The sequence below is a fragment of the Frieseomelitta varia genome, unplaced genomic scaffold (assembly GCF_011392965.1).
Source record: "Frieseomelitta varia isolate USP_RPSP 00005682 unplaced genomic scaffold, Fvar_1.2 scaffold_411, whole genome shotgun sequence".
Classification (NCBI taxonomy): domain Eukaryota; kingdom Metazoa; phylum Arthropoda; class Insecta; order Hymenoptera; family Apidae; genus Frieseomelitta; species Frieseomelitta varia.
The window spans coordinates 190,385-216,907 of record NW_025110159.1 but is presented as its reverse complement, the minus strand read 5'-3'; the positions used below and the strand labels follow the sequence as shown (position 1 = coordinate 216,907).

The 26,523-nt window shown below is 43.1% G+C and overlaps 1 protein-coding gene across 1 annotated transcript; it reads right to left on the bottom strand.

The window, feature by feature from the left end:
• Positions 1-24,354: 24,354 nt before the first annotated feature.
• LOC122531673 lies at positions 24,355-25,902 on the bottom strand. Its single transcript, XM_043659776.1, has one exon. The coding sequence runs from the start codon at positions 25,630-25,632 to the stop codon at positions 24,355-24,357; it is 1,278 nt and encodes a 425-aa protein (XP_043515711.1). The 5' UTR covers positions 25,633-25,902.
• Positions 25,903-26,523: the final 621 nt, after the last annotated feature.

The window sequence follows — 26,523 nt, the reverse complement described above, 5'->3', positions numbered from 1 at the left end:
TACACGTCAAGATGACGTGTTCGGCAGGCTCATAATGCCTGGCAAGAAATCGCTCCAGATCTTTGTTATGGGTTTTAGATCGTCGCGTTAGCGATGAAACGGTATGGCCATTTGCGTCACGATCTGTTATTCGCGGCTTTCGACCCCTTTTTCTTGCTTTAATAAAAATGGAAATTAGATTTTGATTATTCTCGATGAGTATTGAACTACGTACGTATGTATGTAGCTGAGACACACAGTTAAGCTTGTCTTCTTAAATTACTCAGGGCATGTGTGATACTGCAACGCGCATAAAATTTAAATATTCTTTTACGTTGGTCCAAAGTTTCTTTTCGTCAGATCTCTCTTCAGTGTCTATTGACAGTTTTTAACAAATTTTTAAGCAGACAGGCTTAACTGTTTCAACTACATACGTGATTCAGAACATGTGTGATATTACAGCGTGCCTGAAATTTAAATATTCTTCTCTATTTTACGCTGGTCGAAAGTTTTTTTTCGTCAGATCTTTTTAGTGTCTACTGACAGTTTTTAAAAAAATTTTCAGCATACCGCCCAAATTTTGTAAAGATACGACTCGCTCTGTATCGACTGCTTTCTTCGGATCTTGCACGGTTTAAACGTAGAGTGCGCTATGATGTTCGCTCTGTCCTAGTCGGTAATTCAGGTTGAATGTCGTAAAAATTCCCTAGATCTTTGACGACGTTGAAAGATGTCACTGTACGACGCGCCCGAAGCGCTAGTCGTAAACGCGGTGCGATAATACGAACGTTACCGCGGGCTATGAAACTTTGTACGAATACTCAGCGTTTATTTTTAGAAATAACAAACAGCCTTTGCATTCGCGGCGTCGTGGTATTATACGGGCCGTTAATGCACTTTATTGGCCGCGGAAAAAACGTTTCTCTCCATTATTGACAGAAACTCGAAAGCCTAAAGTTTCAAATCAAAGCAACAATGTTCAAATTTCTTTGAATCCAAGTACGGAAATCTTACGATTTTTTTTGAAAACGTTTTGCCTTTTCAAATTGATCGACAAAAATTTTGGAGAAGTTTCTTTTGCAAGAAACATCTTCGTACGGGTGATTGGATGGAACAGTCATCCATCTTGACAAATGTATCGAACGATGCTACGGTATTTGCGCTAATAATAGCGATTGAGCTTGAGAACTGTGACAAATGTCTTACACAACTGCCGCCAAAAGTTTCTCCCATAAAAACTGTTGTTTCACATGTTGCCTTTAAGAGCAGTTGGAAAGAACCGCGTAAGAAATCGATGGGAAGACAAATCGATACGAAAATAACCAATAAACAGAATGGCGAGGAACGAAGCAGTAAAAGCTCCTGTTATTAGCTTAAAAACTGGGTTGTCTGTGGCATAGTCGATAAAAATTTTGGAAATTTCAGAAATTCCGAAATTCGTAAATTTGAATATTCGAAACTACTAGTAGGTTCCAATTGTTTCCACTTGATTTTCATTTCCAATCATTCCGTGTTGCAAAATTTGGAGAATTTTGAAAATTTCGTACAGTAAATAGGACGTATCTCTCATGCTTTCCAGTTGTATCGTAACTATACCAGGAGGCAGGGACACGATCGTGTGGACTTTGCCAATTAAAAGACAGTTTCGATAGGAAGCTGCATTCGCCACTTGATGGAACTTCGCCACACGATTGCACAACCGAACCATCTGCTTCTCGTAAATTTTCAACAAGATTATTTAGTGGAACTTAAACTTCCACAAAGGAGAAGTGTTCCTTTGATGTTTCACCATCAAACGCGCCGTCGCTGTAAAATAGATCACGGCAGACCCCTAATTAAACATTTGTTGCGTGCGGTCGCGCGTTGCAACGATGCTAATGGCCCAATAAAACGGGATTTATGAAAATTGCTATTATCTTTTGCGCCGCGAGATAAATTGTTACGAACGCTATGCGTCAAAAGCGTTACCGTAAAGTTCATCGAGAATAAAGCCTCCGTGGCTTCAAAGTGGTTTCACGTGTCTCATTTTGCACAATTTCGCGTTCCATTTAAACAGTGTATCAGAATGTGCTATCATTAGTACATAGAATTGTACAATGTACAATTTCAAATATTTGGGAGGTTGAACGATTAATGAGGAGTCCATGATTCTTATAAAAGTAACCTTATTCCTTACGAAGTACAAAATTCCATGGACCAACAAACAACAAATTGGCGGAAATTCTCCTGAAATTACACGGCGATAATGTGACTCCCTTGTCTTCTGTCTCAAACGAGGGTCTGCGTCGCGCGATACAAGATCAACCCCAAGCTCACTTTCCGAGCAAACTGCGCGCCATCAACCCCGAAATCTCCAAAATTCAGTACGGTCAACTTTGTTACGCTCGGTTCAGAAATGGACGTTTGCAAACTCACCGGCAGTATGCAGAGGATGATGATAAAACTTGAGAGTGGCTGGTAGCGCGAGAGTGGCCGGTACGGAGAGTTGCAAGCCCGGCCCCAGCAGATGTACCAACGTGCCAACGACCGTGACCACCCATCCCCAGCCACCTTCCGGGTAATAATGCCTCGACAGTAATCGCCTGGCTTGGACCTGAGTGCTGCCGTTCCGCGGCTGACAATTCCTCCCGTCTCGCTGGCCTCTGCTTGCTCTCTGCTTCCTCTCCAGCACCTTCCCTCCAGCATCCGAACGATCGTTCTCGCGTTCGAGTTTCGCGCGCGGATCCAGAAGCGGCCAAGATCGTGCCCGCGATATCGACATCACGCTCACGCCACTCTTCACCTTCGGGCAGACTACGTGCCCGTGTCGTGCACGCTCGCTCCTCTCACTCCCCTCGCAACCCTTGGCGCGGGCATTCGCGCTGACTCGCTGCACCACCACCTGCCCGCTCTCGTCACGAGCATCCTGCCGGTCGTCCGGAAGGCAGCGTACGTCCTTGTCGCGCGTCTCTTCCCGGGGCGACGGTAGCGCGAGCCACCACCCGTCCTCTCGCGTCCACGATCCTCAAGTTCCTCGGACCAGCCGCGAGACGCGCGCCACGAATTCCTCTGGATGCCTTGACGCGCCGATATCTCTCCCCACCGTTGCTGTCACCCACCGCTGATTTATCTGCGGGGATTTCGACTCTCTGAAACTTCTCTGCTCCTTCCTCAGCCTTTTTTTTACGAGCGACCGTCCGAGCGATTCGACCGGTCGAGTACGTTCGCGGGTTCTCTCGAGAGTTTCACTCGCTCGTTTACTTCCCGGCTGTTGTGCGAACAACGGGGGTGTACGTGTTTATCGCGCGCACGAGAAGAGAAACTTTTATCCGCCGCGCGCGCACGCGCGCGCGTGTGTGTACGTGTATCAGAGGCGCTGGTCTCTTCAAGTTGTGCGTCGGATATGGAGAAATTGCAAAATGAGAGTTTTATAGGAATCGATGAAATAAATTTGTCGCGGGATAAACGTTGGCTTTTTATGGTACCGTCCGTTACGGACGCGTCCATTGCGTCATCGAGCGTGCCTTGAGAGATTGAAGAGGGACAACGAGACGAATCGACAGTCGTGCATTTGAAAATTTTACAACTGTTACGATTATATGCTTAATTATATCGCAATATCTATTACGATCGAAAAATCGGGTGCACGCGCTCCGTGTGCATCGTTAATTCAGGGGGCCGTCCCATAATTTAATTGACCCACAGCTCCAGAACCAAATTCATTAGCATAAATCATGGTCGCTCGATTCGATCACCCGCTCGCGAATTTATTATCGGCCGAACGAACAAAACGATCGAGAACGGCGGCTCCGGGCAATTTATGCAATACTCGCGAGGAAACTTCAACAACACTGGGGAAAGTGTTGCACGGTGCTGAATTAACGGCGGAGGCCTCGAAACGAGGCGTTGCAATTTCTTCGACGTAATTTATTACGTCGATCTGCGGCGAATCGTTTGTATTGCGTCATCGATCGATCGTAAATACACGTCGTTTCGGGTGCACGCCGGCCTAATGCTCGGCTTTTAATAAATTTTCGGCCGTGTCGCGCGACGATTTATCATATTTACAATGGGAGAAGTTTGACAAAAACGAGAAGCAAGCGTGCGCGCTTGAGATATGAACGCGACGAGAGCGACGAGGCCGCTCGAAACGAGTTTTCGACCGCGGGATCGAATCGAATAATCTCCCCGACGGTGTAATGAATCGATTCGACGCGCGCGTAAAAAGTCTCGACCGTAATTGAAATCGTAATTAACGAATCGTTTCTCTCCGTTTGGCAATTCGCATCGACTCGAAACCCGAATTGGGAACTTTGCCCGTTTGAAAGTGCAATTTGCAGAAACTTGATTCATTTGAACTCGCCGTCGTCTCGCTGACGTTTGTTGATTCTTTTCTTTTTTTTTTCTTTTCTTTTAATTTGTTCGACCTCTCAACTTTAACTTTCGCTTGGCACGAAATTGGAAATGTACGAATTGAAAGTTGAGTATGAAAGTTTGGACATTTCGTCCGAGACGCTCGTGACTGTGAAACGAGATTCAGAGGGACTTCATTTACTTGTCGGATTGAAAATTGCTGCTTTCCCTTCTTGGCGGAACTTGTTGATTAGGTGAAAGGGTCATGTCATAAACACGTAGTTGGGCACACCTCGGGCCAGTTGCACTTCCCGGACTTTCAAGTTTTATGAACTGTGCGCGCACGTTGAGAGAATATTGAAGCTTGTGTGTCACGAACTCGCACACCCACGAGGATCTATACGACCGTGGGAATCTATTACTTGCACACGCGGCTAGCATTTTAGCAGCGTGGAAAGTCATAAAGTTTAACTTTATATAAACCAATAATACCGAGAGCAATCGTTTGACTTTGTGAATTTTTTCTCATTTCACGAACAAAAAGATGAACAAAAAAAAAGTTGATTTCCAAAAAAAATGTATACATATATAAATATATAAATAAATAAATAAATCGAAGGGATCACTCGCTGAAAATTGCTAATTCTACCAAAAACCGAGGAAACACGCGCGCCAGTTCAATCTTTCCAACTTACGGAAACCGCAACTCTCGACGCGCGTTTGAGAGAACCACGGCTAGTAAATCATTCTTGCGTAAACCACAACCTCGTCACATCGTCGTTCTCAAATAATTTCCCAAATGATAACGATAAACGACAATTACATGCTGCTTCCAGCTTGTTGCTACGACTGTTCGGATTGCTGCTAGATCGATCTGAAATTTCGTTCTCGAAACAGGCAGAAATTCGCGGGTGAGCGCGTTCTCTGGATCTCGCGACCGCGGTACGCGACTTCTGGGATCGCGACTCGGGATGTTTTTCCCTCGAAAGTCGTTTGGGAGGATCGAAATGAACGGGATGTAGAAAGCGAGACTGGTGGATGTATAAAGCGCAGTGTATCGCGCGGTGCCGACGACTGATGCCACCGCGACGAAAGCCGGCCGCCTCTCTCCCTCTCTCTGTTTCCACTTTTGCCCCTTCTTGTCCCGACTCTGCACGAGCTCACCACCGCCGCCCGTTTGCCGCCTCCGTCGAGAGCGGATCCTTGCCTGACCGGACAGGTATCGTTCGCCGGCTTTGCACCTGTGCTCGTGCATGCTCGAGACTGTCTCCACTCTCGGCCCACTGTCTGCCTTTAGCTAGGTGTCCACTGGAGAGTAAAACTGTTCGCGAGTTGCCCTCGAGAATATTTCTCGCAAATGGATACTGTTCTAAGAGTCACTGTCCGTGAGCATCGCTCAACTGTCTGAGAGTCGACGTATGTTGCTCGCAAATGGACACAATATAGTATTGCTCTCAGAATTCGAAGCGGTTACGAAATCCTGAGTGTACTCTCGTGCGAGCAGAATAATGAATAATAAAAAAAGTGTGGTCAAAGAGTGAAATTATTGAAATTTCTAATTTCTTTTAATTCAAATTATTACATAGTAATTATATTATATATAAATATAAATATTATATAATAATTTAAATTATTGAACTTCTTTTTATGCTAATTTTTCTTTTTTCGTAAAATATTATGGGCAACTATGAGGGCACACATTTTTTCCACCACCATGATAGCAATGTCACTGTTCACACTCGTGTTTCGAACTAAACATCACAGTGAGTAGAACCAGAGACAATATCTCAAATGGACACGGTTTTGAGAGTTCTATCGGAGATAGAATATAGCAAGTTCTCGGAGAGTATTTCGATCTCTCTCGGAGAGTGAAAATTCTCGAAGCTGCTCTCAAATGGACAGAACTTGAGAATACTCTCGAGAGTGACTTTCAAATGGACACAAGGCTCGCCTCCGGCGATTTTTCCGCTAAATGGTGGCCGTACTCGTTGCAAGGGTCGAGTGAAAGGTAAAAGCAAATTCGCAGTTTAGAAGATGGATGCAAGTTCTCGTCTCGGCTGGAGTATTTCCTCGGTATCTCAAAAAAGTTTAGTCAGGCATCAGATATCCTGTAAGAGGATCGTCGAAACGACTTTTTGATATCTCGACGACTGACGTGGCAATCTCGTAAAACCTCGAGGCTTGAAACAGGCTTTAAAGTCGTGCAATTGCTACGACTGTCGTACGAATCACAATTTTGGAGGAATTCTGATGTATAATTTATGATGGATCTATAATTGTGGGGTGAAGAAACCTGAGTGGAAACTTTCTCCTGTGTGGTCCGAAAAGCGAGGCAATCGTCGCCGAAGGCTAGGCTTCGGGATTCTTTGTTCTGCCGTCCAAGTCTAGGACGTAAAATATTGGCGTGTGATTATGTTTGCGTGAGTATACGAGAGACGAAGGTTTCGAGGATGAATGTCCTGAAGAAATCACGGAGAGAAAGAGAATCGAGTGAAGACTGATAGAGAAGTAGCGAGTGCGAGAGAGAACAGATCGAGAGTATCATAGCGAATAGCGAGTTGTGAGAGCGTAAATTTTTTTGTCATCGTTGTATTCGGACTCTTTCTCTATAAATTCCTACAAAATTCGGGTCTCAGCCAGGATCGAACCGAACCTAGATTCCTACGTAATTATCATAAAAATTCTCGCAGACGACTTCACCGCGAAGCGTGAACGATAAATCACTCTATTTGCAACTTCCGTTAGCATCGCGCATTTTTCCAGACGGCGTGACAGTCTTAAATCGCGCTCATCGCCGCGCGAGAGAAGGAAAGTCCATCATCGAGCGGATCTCGAGGGTACAATTAATAGATTTGCGAGGTGAACGCACGAGGCGGCCCAATTCCACTTTTTCCCTTTTTTCTTTCTCTTTGGTTTTTAATCGCGCCGCCAGCGGCGGGAATTCGAAAAATATCTCGACACGATCGTGTCGCGCGGTAGCGAGAGACGCGCCGTGTATTATATCTTTGGCGCCTCGTCGACCGTTTGCAACGGGTCGCGCAAAAATGAAGGGGACAGTTCGAACGAGTGAAGGAAGCAGCGAAACAAAAGCGACGCGAATGAAATGTGCGAACGTCGTTTGTAATTCGTGACTCGTTTTTAGATCCGAGGCGGGGACGATCGAATACGTTGACGTTGGCGATTTAATGAGTTTCGTACGAGACGAAGGTAGGGTAAAATGTATTTAGCTTCGTAACAGAAAAAAAAAAAGAAAAAAAATTCGCACACGGCTAAATCTCTTAATTGGACTTTATACGATAAGAAAATGGCCAAACTTTTTGGAAAAAGATTGTTTGGCTCACAGAAAAATAAAAAAATTTCTTGCAGATACGTACAAACCTGGTTTTGTCCCAAATGCATCACTTTACTAAATATTAAATATTTATACTTCGGTGTGAGATAAAACGGTGAAAAGGAAAGGGTACGAAATACTGTACAAGGACTGTAGGATGCAAATGTTACTTATCTGAATGGACTCCTGAATGTGAAAACACTTAAATCACAAAACATTGAAACTCTTTGAGCCGAAATTTTTTAACTCTCTCTGTACGGAACACTACGATGTTGATTGTTTCCGACACTTGTAAAATAAGGTCGAATATTATGCAACAATTCGATCACATATCGAGGCTCTTATTAAAGAAAAAAAAAAAAAAAGAAAAAACAATGGTACCCGGATTTACTTTAGTTTTCTCTAATTCGTAAATTTAATTTCGTAAAACTGGTGGTTCATTGATTTCTCTCTAAGCACAGTCACCGAGTTGATCGTTCAATTGTCAAAGCAAGACCAGTGTTTCATATATGGAAAATCGAAGGATTAGAAGAGTCGTAGTAGGCGGATACGTGATTTTCTGTGATGTTTATGCAGCATCGATGTTTATGTTGACGAATCGACACGAACAAGCGCGGAACACGAGAAACACGGCAAGGCAAGAGTGATCTTTAGGTTTTGTATAGTTAACGGTAGCCTTTCGACACGTGTTTCCTTTTCGTGTCAAAATACACACGTGCATCGTCTCTATGCACGACGCCTCTGGATCCTAAAACGGTCCAGAAATCAAGCGCTCGAACAATCAAAGGTTGCTCGATGCTGAAACGAACCGGAAGTTGCGTACAGTGTTCCAGAAACGACGGTGGAATTTTTTTTCGACCGAGAGATTGATCGAGAGTTTGACAAGGGTGAGGAATGGTTTCATTAGGGAACCATTTCCGAGCGTGTTTGTGGATGCATTAGCAGCAATTAAGAGGCAATCTCTCTTTACGAGTGTGTATGTATGTATGTGTGTGTGTGTCGCTGCACATTTGAAACGCAAAATGATTACGCAATCAAGAGAGAGGAGAGTCGCCGCGGTAAGATATTTTTAATATACCGGTGATCGAGTATTTAAGCAACCGAGACAATTAATCACGGATTGTTAACGATAATAGTCCAAGTCCTTGCGGACTGCCGTTTATCAAAATTTCTTCGTCGACTTCAAACTGAGAATATGCCAATAAATTTCTCGACGACATTTCAGAGCAAACAAGTCTTGTGTAAGTTAAACGGGGAAAATTGTATTTCATTCTGCGGATGATCACGCTAGCGCGTACATTCACAATCCATTTTTAACGTAGCGGCGATCATTTTTCGGTACAAACGGTACGTTCGCGACTGTTACTGCCTCTCGTAAAGATACTCGATCGTTTTAAAGCGGCTGTTCACCTCGTTGCACTGAATCACCGGTGACGAAATCGCACGTGCAGCCGCGGTTCTCTCGATTAGGGTAGATCGACGCCGGTTTGGAAATAACTCTCGCGTCCTAGGTGAGAAAAGAAGTCTGGGGATACTCGTGACACGAGTTTAACCAATAAAATTCTCATTAGAGACATTAGAGCAAAAGAAATGGAATAACTTTATAATACAATGGAGCACGCAAACTTTTATTTGTACATTTTACGTAATGTTACCTGAATCACTAAAAGCACGCTGTTTCACATCTATAAAATTTCGAACAAAGATATATTACAAATATATTTATAATATCATATATATAAATAACATCATAAATTGGTCATTTTGACCATTTTATACTCAGCATCCTATTGAGAACCGAGCAAGTAATTGTAACGCGTCCAATTGTAACGCACTTGAAACAGTTCGATCGCAAACGGGCAGTTGAATTTATTTACGACGATTATGCAACGCGATTGCTCAATCTCGTTATGTAAAAATTATCATTACATTTTCTGGTTAATTTCATTTCACGTTTAACGTTCGACAAAAGCCAATAGCCAAAGCGGATCTTCGACAACATACGCATTATTTCAGAGTACTTTGCTCTTTCCATCGAGGGTTAATCGCGTGGTGAAAGCCTTGTAACTTGATCCTACTATCCCTAATATTTCGTAACGTTCAATTTCTAAACTCGAAGTTCAGTCAATCTATTATTGGGCTTGTTCGCTTCCAGTTTATCATTCTTCTTGTTAACTGCACAACCGCCATATGTTTTACATCGAAGAAAAGGAAAGAGAAAGAAAAGAATAAAAATTCTGTTCAATCGAACACTTAAACACACACACATGCACGTTGTCCGAACGATAAAATTGCAAAACTTTGAAGTTCGTCGAACTTTGACGATGAGAGTGAAGCAGAAGATAATGAAAGGGATGAAAGGGAGATCTCATTTGGGTGGAATTCGTCGGGCTTCGTCCATTATAAAACCAAATGAGCCCCGGATTAAGTACTCCGGCATTAGTGGCGTTGCATTGTACGCATCCATTTGCGTTTCTTGCGCCTTAGTCGCGCTCGGAATTCAGCGGCATCGAGCTCAATTAGGCAGATGAGAAGATTTCTTTTGTCGGCGAGACCCACTTTTTCGGGGTTTCGTTGATTGGACTTGGCTCGCAATTCGCTGTTAATTATATTACAATTGGAGGCTTCGAATATTAAACATTTTCGTTTGTAACAATGAACCTCTTGCGCTTGGAATGAGAACTTTTTGTCCCAACTGCAACATTTTCTCAGTTTCAAGTATATTTAAACGTAACCCAGGCAAAACAAATGATTCTTAATCATTTCTATCCAGCGATATCATATCGACGAGTTCAAGGGAAGAAGAAAGCGACGAATTATTGTATACGGTTTGGTCGCTCGTTATGGTCCGCGAACCAGTTGCAAGGGGTTAAACATCGTCCAAGAACACGAGGTCCAAAAATTGTTTTTGTTCAGCAATATGATTTCGATTGTTTCGAGTTAAGAGAAACGAACACGACGAAACAAGAATATCCACGACGCGATAACGACCCGCTGAAAAAAAAAAAACCGCCGGGTTCTCGGGCAACGAGGTAACGAGCAAGTGCTCGCGGCTCTGTTAATCCGCGGCACGTTCCAATTTCCTTCGATGCACACGCGCGTCTCAATGAGACCAATTTAGCCGCGTCGCGACTTAATCCCCTCCTTCGTCTTTAATATTTAAATCGTTTGCGAGCCGAATTCACGCTCGAGGCAGCGTGATAAAGAAAGAAGAAGAAAAACATTTTATTACGAGCGCATCCTGTGTACTCGATGCGCAAGCTGCCACGCTCGTAAACGAAAACGAAAGAAACGGGCGGGAAGAAGAGAAAGAAAAAAAAAAAAGAGAAAGAGGAACAGAAAATAAACGATGAGAGGGAGGAGGAGAGGGGGGAGGGAGGGAGGGAATGGCAGTACCGACTGCTTGGTCGGTGAACCAATAAGGAAAAGAGGAGAGGAGGAGACGGAGTCTCGAGGCAAAAGGTTCCAGCAGAACGAAATGCCCCGTGGAAACGATGTCTGAGCGGAGTGCAGGGGGAGAGAATAAGAATAAGAAAAACGGCGTACGTCTGATAAGCTCGTGGCGGCGGCGGCCAGTGGAGAACCGGTGTGGGGCCACCACTTTCACCGAATGAAAGTAAAACTCGATTCGGTGTGTGCACGACCAGCTCGAACAACGGCCCCGCGCGCGCCAACAAAACGTGAACTTTTTTCTGGCGAGCGCGGCGCGTGCCCGTGGAATGTCATTAACCGACCTCCGCCTCCGTTACCATTTCATCCTCCTGTCTGACTAGTCAGATCAGCTCCGCGATGGAGCCGCGGTGCAATAAAGTTCCGTGTATCTAGTGACCGGAGCAGTCTAATAAAGTTTTACAGGTTACGAGATCTACGTAAGGTCGTCAACGTTCCCGACGAATTGACGTTCGTCCTCGGTGTCTCATTGGCCATGCAACGGTCGCGGGGGAAATTGATTATGGATCGGGTTTGCTAATGATTAGAAGAGAACGTGGGCAGAGATTGGGCTAACCGGTTCGGTGCATTTCTATTTGAATATTGCAAGGTCTTTCGGCGTATGTTGAAATGAATTTCATTTCAATTGAGTGGAACGTTGTAACACCCGCTATTACGTTAAACGTCGATGTGTCAAAAGAATTACGTTCTCTGAACGTATTGGGTTAGCCAAAGAGTAATTGTCTTCTTTTGTTAGATCGACCTATATACATATCTTGAAATGTAATTAATCTCGTTTTAAATCGCGAATTCGTTGTACAATGAATAGCTGCACAAGCTCATACAAAATTATCTGATGGTGAAGAAACCTTGAAATTACATTATCGGTGTTAGAATTTATTTGCTAAATTTCTTGCAGTTGTCTTTGAGCTTTTCAGCTTGACTGAAAGATGGCAAAAAGTAATCGAACAAACTGGACTAAATATATCGTCCAATAACGTTTGTGTTGCTCATGCAGCTATTTTTTGGCCAACCTAACATCCGTCGTAGGACAAATACTTCTAAAGACATATCTAAATTTCCACGACAGTGTATTTAAACTAATCTAACGAGAATAAAAGTTCAATTCATCATGCGTTTGCTCTCAGGTCGAATAAGCAACTGTAGATGTCTTTCCCTAAAAGAAACAAATGTATACGCGAAGAGCAGACATACCGTACGCTAACAATCAGCGGATGCATGGCTACTTCCAGTGCGCGGAATATCGTTGCGCGGGGGCACGGAAAATTTACGAGAATTCCTTGCATAAAGTCGCCTAATCGCGGAAGTTGCTCGTTTCGCCTCAGCCGATCGCCATGAATTCCCGAGCTTCGCGGAGGTTTTCCTTTTTTTTTTTTTTAATACGAGCCACGATAATGGCCACGGGGCGTTAGCCACGGAGTTTGAATTTCTCTGTCCTTCTCGATCGTAGAAGTTCCTAACAGTCATAAAAGAACGATGTTCTTCGCCGCTATGTGTCGTTCATTGTTGTCTCTCCAGAAGTTTCCCTCATTTCTGGTTACGATATCGAGTTATTTCGACATCTGCTGATGTAATCAACCACGTATACCTTACCAGGTCAATGAACGAATATAGAAATATATCGAAATTTTGATGACGAGATAGAACGGATTATCAGTGATGTCTTGTCATCGAAGATGCAAAATTTACATATTAAAATTGTGACGAGACAGTAGAGTAAATTATCTAGAAAACAGAAATGATCGATATGTTCAAAAGCGAGCAAGATGTTTACAAGTATTATTCGTTATAAATATCTGTTACATAATTCTCACTTTCTACGTTTTAACACTCGTGTCGTCCTCGCCTTCGAGATTCCAATAGAAGAATTCTCCGAAACCTTCTCCACGGACAATGGGTTCCGTTTTTTTCCCCCGCAAATCTCGCGAAGAGGGGAAACTATGCCCTCGGGTGTTGTGAATGCACCTTCAGTGTCGCGCAGCCACCTCCTTTCCAGCCACTCCTTTCCAGCCACCATCGAATCTTTTCCAACCACCCAACTGTCTAGAAGCAACGATACGCAGCTTCAAGTTGCAGCCTTGTCTGGACGTCTCTCCACGTCCCCGTGACGCACAGTCGCTTCAGGACCGTAAAACCTATCTTTATGGTTCACACCTCGGATGCAGCGTGGAAAAGCTCAACTCTCCTGCTGACGTTTCACCGATCCAGTTTTTAGATTTCTTTCGGCAAATCCGGCATCGTTCAAAATCGATACAAACGCGTCTGATTTCCGCAAGGAAATTTTCCTGTGAAATTCTTGAACAAGTAATTTGATTATATACATGTATATTTATCACTTTTATTTCACTTTTTTTTCCTATTGTTATTTTGCGTCATTGAGTATATTTCATAAGCAAGACAAATCGTTTATTGTTTTATCGACTTTTTACGCTTGTGCTTTGTAGGCGTTTCTGCGACTAGAAGTAAACTAGTTTACTCCTTATTCGGCTGTTTTGCATTCATGCCGACTAAGAGGCATTTGTCACCCCCGTGATTCGGTAAAGTCGAACGATTTATCGATTACACGTTTTTCACGTGAAAACATTAGTCACGTACGCAATAAGGCTCCCGCGAATTCCCTGATTCAGTTTCAACTGAAAATCTATTACTCGTCATGAATATAAATCAATTCTCTTTTCACTTCGTTTCCAATTTTCCTCCTTTTCCTTTTCGAGAAGCGCGTAAGAAAGTATAATTAATTTTCATTCTTCTCTTCTACGGTCAAACGTATCACTTCGAAGAGAGACCAAGAAAGACCATCTACGATTGTAAACAGCGAATAGGAAATCGCTTGATTCGACTCTCAACAAAATCTCGCGAAAATCAAAGTGTCCAATTTCAACGACTGAAATCGCCGGGAGAATTGGTTTCGCGAATTTGAATTTCACGTGGGAAGTCAGCGTCCTGGAGAATTGTAGAATTCGGTCTGGGAAACGGGGAACGATGTAACGGCTCAAAAAGAAAATAGAAGAAAAGCATTCCGGTGGCCGGAGGATTTCATTGCTACGTGGAATTATCCTTTCTTTCTAGCTGATAGCGGTCCCTCGCTTCCACAGGCAATCGCTTCTTACGGATTTCGTCGTGGTGCCGACGTCGCACTGAAACAATCCGTATTTTCCTGTCGCTTTCCCCGACGAGACTCGCCAGACGACGTCGATAAGATAAAGCTTCCTATTTTAATAATTTCTCTTCAGCTTTCCGAAAGCCGACTTTTATTTTTGTCTGCGTTGTCAAAGTTATCGTTCATCGAGATTTTTGCTTTCTTCTCTTGGAATTTTTGTCAGGGAGATTGTCTGTCGTGTTTTATACATGCATAATTGTTAATTGAGACGTCGGGTATATATTATTTGCAAGACTGTATGATCGAATGAATAAATTAATATATAAATAGATAAAGGTTGATGACATATTTCGATGTTCATTTTTTTAGGTACCTTCTTTTATGTTAAGATTTATTGGTCGAAAGGGAATTAAATGTCTTCTTTGTTCTCCAATTACATTTTCATTTTAATTTACTAGAAATTGACGAAGTATTTTTAGAAATTAAAATCCTTTGGATTTTTGTTGTATCTGTCATTAAAATTTTTCTCTGGAATCACTCTGATATTTTCTAGGAATTTCGAATATCCCACTTGCCTTTTAGGCGTAACATATCGATGGTTGGTAAGGTAGAAGTCCCTCAGAATATCACTAACACAGCGACGCACAGTTCGTCACTGAACAAGATTACGTATAGACTTCGTGTTCTGAAATACCGACCTTTAAAAAAAATCAGAGTGCTTCTTATGCCCTCTGGAACGAACTACGAGTAAACATTTTTCGCGGGAAGAACAGTAAGAAGAAAACTATTCAGAAATTGTAAAGCATCATCAAGAAAGATCATAATCAATAGTCGTCGATTTATTCTTGCATTGTCGAATACGTCTACGATTAGATCAGTGTGCATTGTTTAAAAGAGTTATCACATACGTGCAATCCAGTTTTTCGGTAGAACTCGGTAATCCTGTGCAGTGAAATCGTGAAACAAGTGAATGAATAACTAAGTGAAATAAACGTTCGCAGATGTACATACATACGTACAAGATGTTTATCTTGTACGAGGTGCTCACTGTTGTAAACAATTTCGAAGGACGCATTGTTTCGAAGAATCACATAACCTAAACCTGTCCGTGCGTGCTCGAGCCCTCACCCCACTGACGACGATTATTTGACGACGCGACCTGTTGCGCGAGAGGTCAGTCTATTGCTGAAAATTGAGAGGTTAAGACGTATCTCCTTTCGTAACATCTATACACATCTAACTACAATACTTTCATCGTTCTTTCTATTCTATTATTCTTTCATTTACTACGCTAATTACGTTTAATTGACGTACGTTTCTTATCAATAATTTATCGAATGTTATTAAAATTATCTTCTTCCATTTGATTGTCTTTTCCGTGATAACATTTACTAGTAATTCGAACGATATTTGATTGTCGTTTCATTCTCAATATTTTCAGATAGTTGACACTTTTTAAAAAAAAATAGATTGTAATATTTCTGTGTTCTGTTACAGATTTCTGTACTTCTTCCTTGGGATTCGACGATTCCTATTTGACGATGGATTTCATCCTCATTTCTCCTGGACCAGAACAACGTCGACGACAACGTTCTTCTAACCGTGAGTCACATGCTTTTTTTTGTTCCTCTGGTCGCTCAATCATGTCGTAGGATGAAAGATCCGAATCGACACGAGTTACTGGTTGCATTACGCAGCATTTTTGGTGAGCAGATATTTTTTGTACCTGCATATAGTAACATTTCCTCTGCGTTTTATTTATTGGTCCAAGATAGATTTTCTTGCATATCGGGCTTTTCAATGTTAGAAATAATACAGTAACAATTAATATCAATATCATATTGATATTGCATTACAATATCAAGATTTAATGTGAATAACATAGTATGAATATTTGACTAATTGTAAGTGGATGTGTATTGTCGGATACCATTCGACTTCATTGTTTTGTAAATTCAAATTGCATATGATACATGTAGTAATATGAAACATTTTATTATTTGATTTCCATATTCAATACAATTTCAATAGAACTTGCTGCCTGAGGATATTTTTACCAGTATCTCCCTTTAAGTCTATTACCATTCCTTGAATTTTTATATTATTTTTATATTATATATTATTTTATTTATTAATTTATATATTATTTTTATATTAAATTGCATTAAATCTTATTTTCCTTTTCAATACATATATTCGTTACAAAACCTCGGTAATTTATTAAATCATGAATATAAACTCCAAAAATGGAAAATTAAAATAAAATGATCAGCTCGTTAGACACGTTAATCATCGTTTTAGCTCAGGATTTTCACATTTAACTCTTTCCGTTTTCATTGCCAGGATCTCATTCACGTTCCCAAGAGAGAGAAAAAGAGAGGCAATGAACACGATGACCGTAGTTTATAACCTTGATAATTTCTCAGTGATTTACAATGCTTGATTAGTATATCGTGCATGACATATTTTTCACATTGTGTTTGTATATATGTGTGGTTAGGTTGCGAAAATGCATCGGTTTTGTTATTATTCAGAGCGGTATAATAAATTTTACAAACAGTATGGCTAAAATTGTACTGCGCTGCTGAATTATGCAGTCCGATTATAATTATTCAATTAAAATTTAAATTGAAACCTAATTAAATTCGGATCATATACATACGTATTTTAATCGCATTTTACGCAATGGACGCCAGCGTTTGCCAATCGATTTCAAGAAAAAATGGTACATAAATTAGAGTGCGAGACACCTGGGTGCCGGAGGCGTCCTAGGACGTTCTCTCTAGTGTTGGTTTGCGCCCGAATGTATTTGTGAGAACCGTGAAGCGAATGTGTTTGCCATTTTTTAAATATAGCGCTAGATAGGTAGTATACTTTCTGGTGTGAATGATTGTCGCGTGTCCAACTTGTTTCAGAAAAAATGCAATTTGAAAGATCGACAGTGAAGGTGGAAGTCTCTCGACTTTTCGATCGACCCATCGATTTTTCGAATTTTCGCGAGTTAAAGCTAGGCGAAACGTTTATTGCTCGAATCAGTATGATCAATTATAGTATTATCCATGTGTGATTGGCTATATCTTTTTATTTGATCTTTGCAAGTTATTTTTGATTTTTATTTGATCTTTGCAAGTTATTTTTGATTTCGGCGGTTAGAAAGCCTCGAGATTTAAGTTTCAGTCTCAGGCATTACGCCTGAAGGAAGAAGAGGGCAAATTGCCATAGAAGAGGGCTGCAACAAATGGCTTTTCATCCTCTGGGTGGAAAATCTATCCAGAGCAAGTCATTCTGGTTATTATTTTATCACTATGTTCGCTTTTAGTATTTTTGTAGTATGAAGAATTTTTCTTTTTGGTCGACGCATCATATTTTTGGGTAACAGGCGATTTTCATTAGTTTGTTTCGAAAAATTAATCACGAGTTGTTGAAAAAAAATTAATCAAAATTGCAAAGTAATCTAGATTTCGCGTTTGTTATATTTTAATATTGATATAAGTAGAATTAATGAAAATCTTCAAATTTTTTCTAGATAAGTTAAGTTAGATCTTCGAGTAGGTAGGATCTTTTTAAAGTTAAATTCGTAAGAGGAATATACTTAATAATATAATTAAGTTAAATCTTTGGTTAGGTAGAGTTACAAAGCAAAGTTAAATAGGTACTTAATATGATTAATTAATAAGAAATAGAGTAGTATACTAAGTAATACTAGAATATTTAAATAAGATATCATCGTAACTAATTGTAAGTAGTGTACTATTCATAATACTGTAATTTAAAGTTTAATTGAATTTTCAGGTCTAGGTTTAGATTTTAGATTTAGTATGTGTACTATGTGGAATACTATAATTCATTACATAATTTCACTTAATTAATTTCAATTTGTTAATTAATTTCTTTACATGCGAGATTTATGAAATTCGTCCAGAGATTATTGTCATCTGCAAAGTAGAGTGCGCTATATTACCACAAAAACATCATTTAGTCTCGATGAGGCTACTTGCTTCAGATTTTATGCAAATATTAAATCAAACTTTTCTCCAGAATTATGCCAAAAAATCAATAATACTGAGAAAATATATTCTTTAGAGTACTTTAAATCTCGAAATCACAATTTTTACAGCGGCGCTATAAATATCGAAAAATATAATACATTAAATTTTCTTCGATCCTCTTAATCTGTTCTCTCCAATTTTTCGTATCCCCAAGGTGCAAAGAGTATCGCGAACGTTTATCCGAATTTTTGACATGATTTTCCCTGTGTGCAGGCAAAAGCTTACAAATCAACTACGTATCATCCATCACATATTAATTCCCACTGCCTCCTCGTTGCAATACTTTAAAATCTTCGATCGGCAATTTGAGTGATTCATGTTCCCCTCGGTTAGCATAGTTTATCTTAGTCCACGATGCATTTAAAAATGACACACAATTCCAAACTCGTAATGAAAGACCGTCCGCTCCGCCCTGAAGAAGCGGGGAGAATATTAGCGCCGACTTTTTCAAAACGGCGCCTCATAGCTATGTCCACTTTAGCTGAAACATCGGTGTTGCTTTTTGCTCGTTGCCTAATGATATCTTGCTTTAACATTCTGCTCACCGCGCGACGCGACGCGACTCGACTCGACACGACGCGACGTCCCAACAAATAAGTAGGTACAGTGTAAGCGGCTCGCGAGTGCCTTGTAATCTTTAACGAGAGTCCATTTGAGACGAAAGGAGAGAGAGGTTACCTAACTGAATAGAATGTCCTAACGTTGGATATAACCTTCTTTCTCCCTCGAGAGACAGAGAACGAGAGAGACGCGAATCGACGGAGATCCAACGTTCCGACGGGATCGCACGTGCATCGCGTCGCGCAAACTCATGTAGGTTAAGAGTGCACGCTCGTGTGCAATATAGAACAGAACTCGTGCAAGCCGCGAGTGCAAGTTACGGTAGGTAAGTACCGTTCGCCGAGACGACAGTTGCCGTGCAGGTGTATGGAATCGCGTACACGTTGCGCGCGTATCTCGCCTCTGAACTTCCTCGTCCCAGTGAAAAGTTTCGCTTCTTATCGAGCCCTGGCTCGGCCATTACCGCGCGGAGCAGATACACGCAGATTCATCTTTCCGGTGCCTGTGCAGCGGACTCGCGTATATTTGTATAATTACTCCCGGAAAGTTAAGTTCCGGGAGTTAAATTGGATTTCGGTTGAACGAAAAGCGAGAATTTGATTGTCGAGGTATATTTCATTTCTTCGTTATTCGTATGTCGACGAATTGTGTAACGTTTCGAGGGAATGCCAAGGGGAAACTAACAAAGATGGAATGAATTTCAATGCGAAACGCTTCAGCGCTTGTTTGTAAGTCCGTTGGTGATATATACGATCTAAGGGTCTACACGACGAAGAAGAAATTACCGGAGAATATCATACACGCGAGAAACCTGCTCGCCGTAAGCTTATTAGACGGTGCAGAAAGAAAAGGCATAATCCGATAGATGTACACACACACACACACACACACACACACACACACACACACATACAGATTATTCGCGTAACGAGAACCTGCTATTACTATCGTATACTTTCAGAAAGAAAGAGCGAGGTATCTTTCTACAAAGCTGTTAAAATTTTGAAACGACGGCAACTCTTTGGTACCTCGCCAACTTTAATTCCAGAAATACGATCGGTAACAGGCAGCGACGTATAATTCCTAAAACGTTTCCACGTTAATTCCTTGAATTCCTACCTGCGTGCTCCACGCTACACCGAAACTGTCGGATGGTCGAAGACAGCAATACACCGGATCCAAGCTGCATCCCGTGGCAGATCAGTTGCACCAAAATCGCGACTAATACGATCACGCGCCCCCAGCCACCCTCGGGGTAATAATGTCTCTTGATAGTGATCTTCTTGCGAGCGTTCGCCGCGGTGAGAGACTCGTCACCTTCCTCCGGCTCCTCCAGCAGATCCTCGTAATCGGGAATACTACCCAGTCCACCTTCGAGAATCAGTTGCTCGGAGAATCGTCTCCTCATCATTTTCGGCGTGATGCTCACGCTGCTCCTTCGACGTTCGTTCGACGCTGCGTCCCTGAGGCCCTCGTCCTTCTTCCTCTTTTTCTGCCCTGATCTCTCGGTGTTTCCCTCGGGCGACGTTTCTTTCAACGGATCGGTCTCGCGACTCTCGTTGCGCAACCGCGACCAAGGCTCGCTAATTCCGGCGGTCTTCTCCAAGAAAGAGCGCGGACAGGTTCTAGCGCGGTCGATCGAGCATCTAGCGAGCGTTTGTTCAGAGAATCGGCGATTATCCACGCGGCCGATCTTGCAGCCGCGTGACGACTGCGTTTGATCCGAGTGCCGACGTTGGATCACCTCGCCGACGAGTCGAGTCTCCGAGCTCGCCTCCTCCTTGATCTCGTGGCAGAGACTGGCGACGGAATTCCTGCCGGAAGAAGGCGGAAGGATGCTCTGGCAAGTGGACACCGAATAACTGGAGTCCTTTCTTTTGTTACCGGCCAGGAACGTGTGATCTCGGCTGGAACAGCTGGACAACTTGCGACGATGGTACTGACACTGGCTGCACCAACACTGGCAACGACACTGACACTGACAGTTGGACGAAATGGACAGTTTCGCCGCGATAAAGCAACGACATCTGGCCAATCTGCCCCATAATTCCGGATGCGACGTAAAGATCTCTGACATCTCGATGCTCTCGTTCCAGGACCTACTGGTGTCCGTCGACGGTGTTCTAGTTAGCTCTCGTTTTAACACGGAACTTTCTATGGACCAACACTCTGACTCTAGGCTGAAATTGTCGGGTAATTTTGGCCTCCTTTGAGCGACCAACTGCTGAGATTTTACCGGAGTTTCCGCGCGACGACTGCTTTCAGAAGATTCGCCGGCAGTCGGATTCTCGTTGGTCATCGCGGCGCTGTAAGAATCGCGGCGCCTGCGATACGTATCGCTGTTCGAAGAACTGTTCGACGAACTGACCCCTGCGTCCATGTCGAGAGCGGGTTTTTCGCGATGGAAATTAGGTGATCGATAAATCGTGCGCTATACCGTATGCTGTACTACCCTTCGGGGCGGAATTCGTGTTTCGATTTTTACATTCGCCGAAGATCTAATCTTGGGACGAGATGGTGAGAAAAATTAATATCTCTCCAAGTCTGACTGACAAATGTTTCGTTTACTTGGATTATGTTTAGCGTTTCCTTGTCTTTTCTTCTTCTCGTTGACAGACGAGATTTCAAAATTTACACAAATAGAAAACTTGGTCATTCGTTGCGAAGAAAGAACTTGCGTTTAGGTCGTCATGACTTCGATCGACTCTTTCACGGTTCTTCTTCTCCGAGCTTCACGTTTCACGTTTCGCGATCGTCTCGCCGACACGGACCATTTCGAACTGGCCCACGTGCTCGCACGAAAGGTTACGTTTCACCTGTCGAGAGCGAACAAATTAATGCTCGTCCCTCGAAAGGAGGTTCATCGGTCCTTCGCGAGTGCATCGCGATGCCTCGCACGCGTGAAACAAGTACGTGAGACTCTGGCGACGCGTCCAGACTGTCGATACCAACGTCCTAATTTTTCCTCTCCTCTGACTCCGCAGTCAGTTGCTATACGTTCTCGCGTCGGATAAATTAAACAGCCCCCGCCATCGCGGTTACACGCGATCGTTTACAACGATCGAAACACACAGCTACACCACGCTCGGTCTCGCTTTCAGAAAATACTGTAAGAATTTGTTTTCCGTTTTTCTTCCTTATTTTTGTTCCCTTTTTTCTCCTCCTGCCGATTTTATTGCTGTATATCGGCCAATATTCGCGCAATCGGACACGTAATCTCACCGTCTGAAATACCGTATGTCGTTAACGAAGTGAAACGTTTCATTTGCATGCGCGGCAGAATCGAGAAACCTAAAAAACGAAGCTACAATATATGTGTATATATATATATATATATATTTCTTTTTTTTTCGCAATACGAGAATCGCCTTGAGTAAGCTGATACGGCTCGGTGTCTCGTATCTTCGTTTCGGAGCAGAGTGTCGAGAGATAAGTTGATTACACGGTCGAATTATTGGCCACTGGCGGCAATTCATTGCGCGAATCTCCGATAGTGGGGACCAACTATGGAACAACCTGCTGCTGAGCCAGCGAGTTGGTATTTAAATGGATCTGGAGGGAAAAGAGCGTGCGAGAACAAACGATCGTTCGTAATAGTTGATTCATGATTATTGAAACGGGGTTTCTGGGACGGTTGATTGGACGGACGTAAGAGATACTTTATACCATCGTTATTCCTCTCTTAATTCGAGTTTAATAAAAGGTACAATACGGTTTTTAAAGTCTCCGTTTCGTTTCGTCCGGACGTACGGAAATTCGTACACGACTCTCAAGTAAAAGATCGCAATCTTTATGAGTTTCAACTCGAAGTTCGTTTCGATCCTTGAATTTTAACTTTAAACTTTGCTCGACGATACTTGGGCGTGATTTTAATTCAACGTGACTCAACGTATCTGAAATTGCCCACGCGAGGAACAACGTAACCCATTCGAACACCGGTTCGACACTGAGCACCTGTCGGCATTTCTTATCGCGAACGCCTCAAAGGATAATTTCTCATTAATCTCTTTCTCTCTCTCTCTCTCTCTCTCTCTCTCTCTCTCTCTCTTTCTCAAAAGAGAGAGCGTATAACGATCAGCGGCGATCATTGGCGCCGACTCGGATCGTGACAAAAAAAAAAAAAAAAATAGAAGAAAAAGAAGACACGATCGCGTAAAAACCATTTGATTTATGAACGTATCTCGTCGCTCGATCGTATCTTGGAACAAGGTTTTCACTTAGCACAATCAATCGATTACCCGGCTCCCGTATTCACGCGGTTGATTTCAACAGTCCTCGATTCCAACTTCCGTTCAAGATAAACGACTCGGTCAAGCAACGTTCGATTAATTAACCTGACACGATTCTCCAAAAGAAACGGTAGAAACAACGTAAAAAGCGTGACAGAAACGAAATCCAAAATATTGTAAGATGATTGACTGCGAGCAACAGATCGACTACAAACACTTTGACTACGAAAGACGAATATATACGCCCTCGCATGCCTATCAATATATACAAAAGAGACATACACACTCTAAATTTTTCTTATCAAATTATATCAAACATTCTTCCACTCTGAATCATGGTCTAGTTTATATTTCCGTTGGACATTCCTTTGAATGTTTAATGTTTACTAGAGTGAGAAATGTGTCGACAAATTCATGATTGTAGATAATTATTTGATAGATCTTGATAGGAAGCAATGGATTTGGTGGGTGAAAAATAATAAACTACTGATCTGAAAATATATAGAGACAACTACTTGTTATAAAAGTATCAGGCCAGTCAGAAAAGCAACAGAAAGTTGAACGTTTCTAACATAATATTTGACAATGCGAGGCGTGTACGGTCGAACAAATTCGAGCCGAATTAATGGCCGAAGAGCTATATGGACCAACACGCGAACAACTTTTGTTATTTATTGTTAGTGACTTAAATAATAGTACAAGGGCCTTAACACATTGTTGATCGTCAATTTTACGCAGAAGCTATCTCACGTTACCGGTTATTATTTCGTCATTGAATATGAATGTGAAAGAATTTAAACAAACTTTCATAACTGTCTTCCGATAAACTATAAATTTCCACATCACTGCACAATATATTTCAAAATCACTCGGACAATCAGATAAACCGTCTTGCATATTAATTCATTGAAAAGTTTTTCACCGTCACGATTCGTCATGATTGAAGTTTTTGCAACACTGACAATTGCGATAAAAGCCTACATAAATATCAGTAAAAGTAATATATTTTTTTTTTTTAACACGACGAAAAGAAATATTTCACAATGTCCTGCATTGTCCCGAGTGTCGAAAATTAAAATACCTAATGCAAGTGCAAGAAACACGAATTAACTCGTGATCGGTCAACAGCATGTTAATACTGTTCAGTCTGTTACTCAATTTTGCGACAGCCAGTAGCACGCGAATCATCGTAATGCCGCATATGTCGATGGTACCGTTTCGAGGATTCACCGAGAAGATTAAATTCAGCAGACACGGTTCACGAACACAGATGTGAACCGTGAATGATCGATCGAAAATTCAACTGGCTCGCCACGTGGTTTTCTACCTAGCGTGGCCGAGAAAAAGAGATATCCTACCTGCGCTGTGAAGGGCGGGCTGATGGAACTTCAGCTGAGCGGTTAGGTGCCAACTGCCAGGCGCCGCGAGCTGCAAACCGATGCTGAGGAAATGAACGAGCGCCGAACAGGTCACGATCACGTAGCCCCAGCCTCCCTCCGGGTAGTAGTGCCTCCTCAGGGTGGCCTCTTTTCTCACGTCGTTGCACGGCCTGCTGCACGCCGGGTTCCCGTTCCTCTTACGCGCGTTCCTCTCCTTCTCTTTGTTCTTGGCGCCTCCAATTAGACCGCTCGTCCTTAGCCTACGCCAGCTGTTCCTCGTTTTCACCTCCGCCGGGGAATATTTACGGGCCGTTTCCGGCTCTTCGTCCTGACACCGGCCGGCCATGCTCTTCCTGCTCGAGACCGGCGAACGAAACGGATCCACGCGTTCCAGAAGCTGGCCCTCCGACGTGCATTTCGGGCAAGCGTGCTGCGTCCGCCTCGTTATGTCGTCGTAGTCCACTATTTCGATTTGAGGGGTCGGCGTCTTTCTCCGTATGGACTCTCGGCGGGATTGGTACGTTTCCTTCCCGACTGATCGACCGTGTTCCGGCGTCTCGATTTTCACGATGGTTTCCAGAGGCAGAGGATCCTCGTGTTTGAATTCCGCGTTCGTCCTGGACGATTCATCCTGAGTGTTATCGTTTTGTCCGGCGGAGGATTCCAATTCGAAGTTTGACTTATTGGTATCACCGTTTCTACGGCGATGCGGCATCGAGTCACGTTCCTCGTCAGCCAGACAGAAGTTGGATTTCGTCGTTTCGGATATATCTCCGCCGTCTCGGTGAGGGTCCACGGCAGTTTCGTCGGATAAGAGATCCGAGAGCAATTTCGACTCGCTTTTACGACCCTTCTCGTCCCTTTCCCCATCCTCGGCGACAGTTCTTCCGCAACTTCTATTCATAACGTCAGGTACCAGGGCGCGTAGTTCGAAAGTTTCCCCTAATTCACCGCGTCCGTACGGCTCGATGCGCCTGGTGTCGCCCACGAATCGTCGTTTCGTCTGGACGGACGTCGAACCGCCATGATCCAGGAATATGATCTCGTCGATCCAGTCGGTGTCGAGTAACGAGGTGGGGTGCAAGCTCTCGACGCGAATCGTCGGGATGATCGTGAAGGCGCGCGACAACGGATCCACGCGCACTTTCACCGTCTGTGGCGCCCGATCCGGCCACGAGCTGCTGTGTCTCATGTTCTTCCGGTCCTCCTCGCGCACTGTCATCTCCCGAACGGTCCCACATCGAATCGTCTACGAATCGAGCGTCAACGGAATCCGATCGATCGACGACACGACCAACGTCTTTGCTCCACGATAATCGAGCTTAACCGTGCAGATCCCAGCTTCATCTTGATCGATCATTGACCCAATCCGCGAGAAAATGTCCAAAGGGATTTCCTCGTCGCGTACAGATTCCCTCCGGAGGCCGCTATTGTCTGAGCACTGACGATTCTCGCGAAACGACTGCATTTTTCAACGTGGTACAACGCGCGATTTCACAGAACTTTCCATCGGAGGATCGTCGAGAGTCGAAACACGCGCGTACACGCGATTCTTTGTCATTCGGGAAACAAAGAGCACGCGAGAACGGTGATCGTGCTTCGTAGAGATCAGAGGTTCGAGCGTCAATGTTAAAAAAAAGATTGTTTGAAAAGGAAGAAGCAGTCCTGGCGAGTGCGCCAGGATGACTGTTACGCACGTGCTGCTCACTTGCGAGCAACCCTCTCCTCTCTCTCCCTCTCCTTGGCCGACTGTCTCCCTCTTCCCAATGGCGAGCGCATGCTTGCGATATTCGACGAATCGCGAGGCCACCGTCTCACCGACGTGGTTCTTTTCCACGACGTGCAGTTAGCCACGAATTTCGAACGGTCGCGTGCTAACTAGAAGCGACAGAAACACTTTTTCTCCGCATCTTCACCCTTTCTTCCCTCGTCGCCGCGAACGACAATGACAATTTTCTTTTGTTTTTTTTTTTTTTTTTTTTTTTGATCGAGTCACAAAACCCAATGAAATTGACGATCTTGAAATTTGCCTCCTCTTGCGAAGCGTCGATGATCGTTGTCTGACATCTTTGCATCGCTTCTGATATACTTCCGGCTTTCACGAACTCCGTCG

What these genes read in the sequence shown, in the direction of transcription:
- LOC122531673 (XM_043659776.1), bottom strand. Translation starts at nt 25,632, where the DNA reads ATGACAGTGCGCGAGGAGGACCGGAAGAACATGAGACACAGCAGCTCG.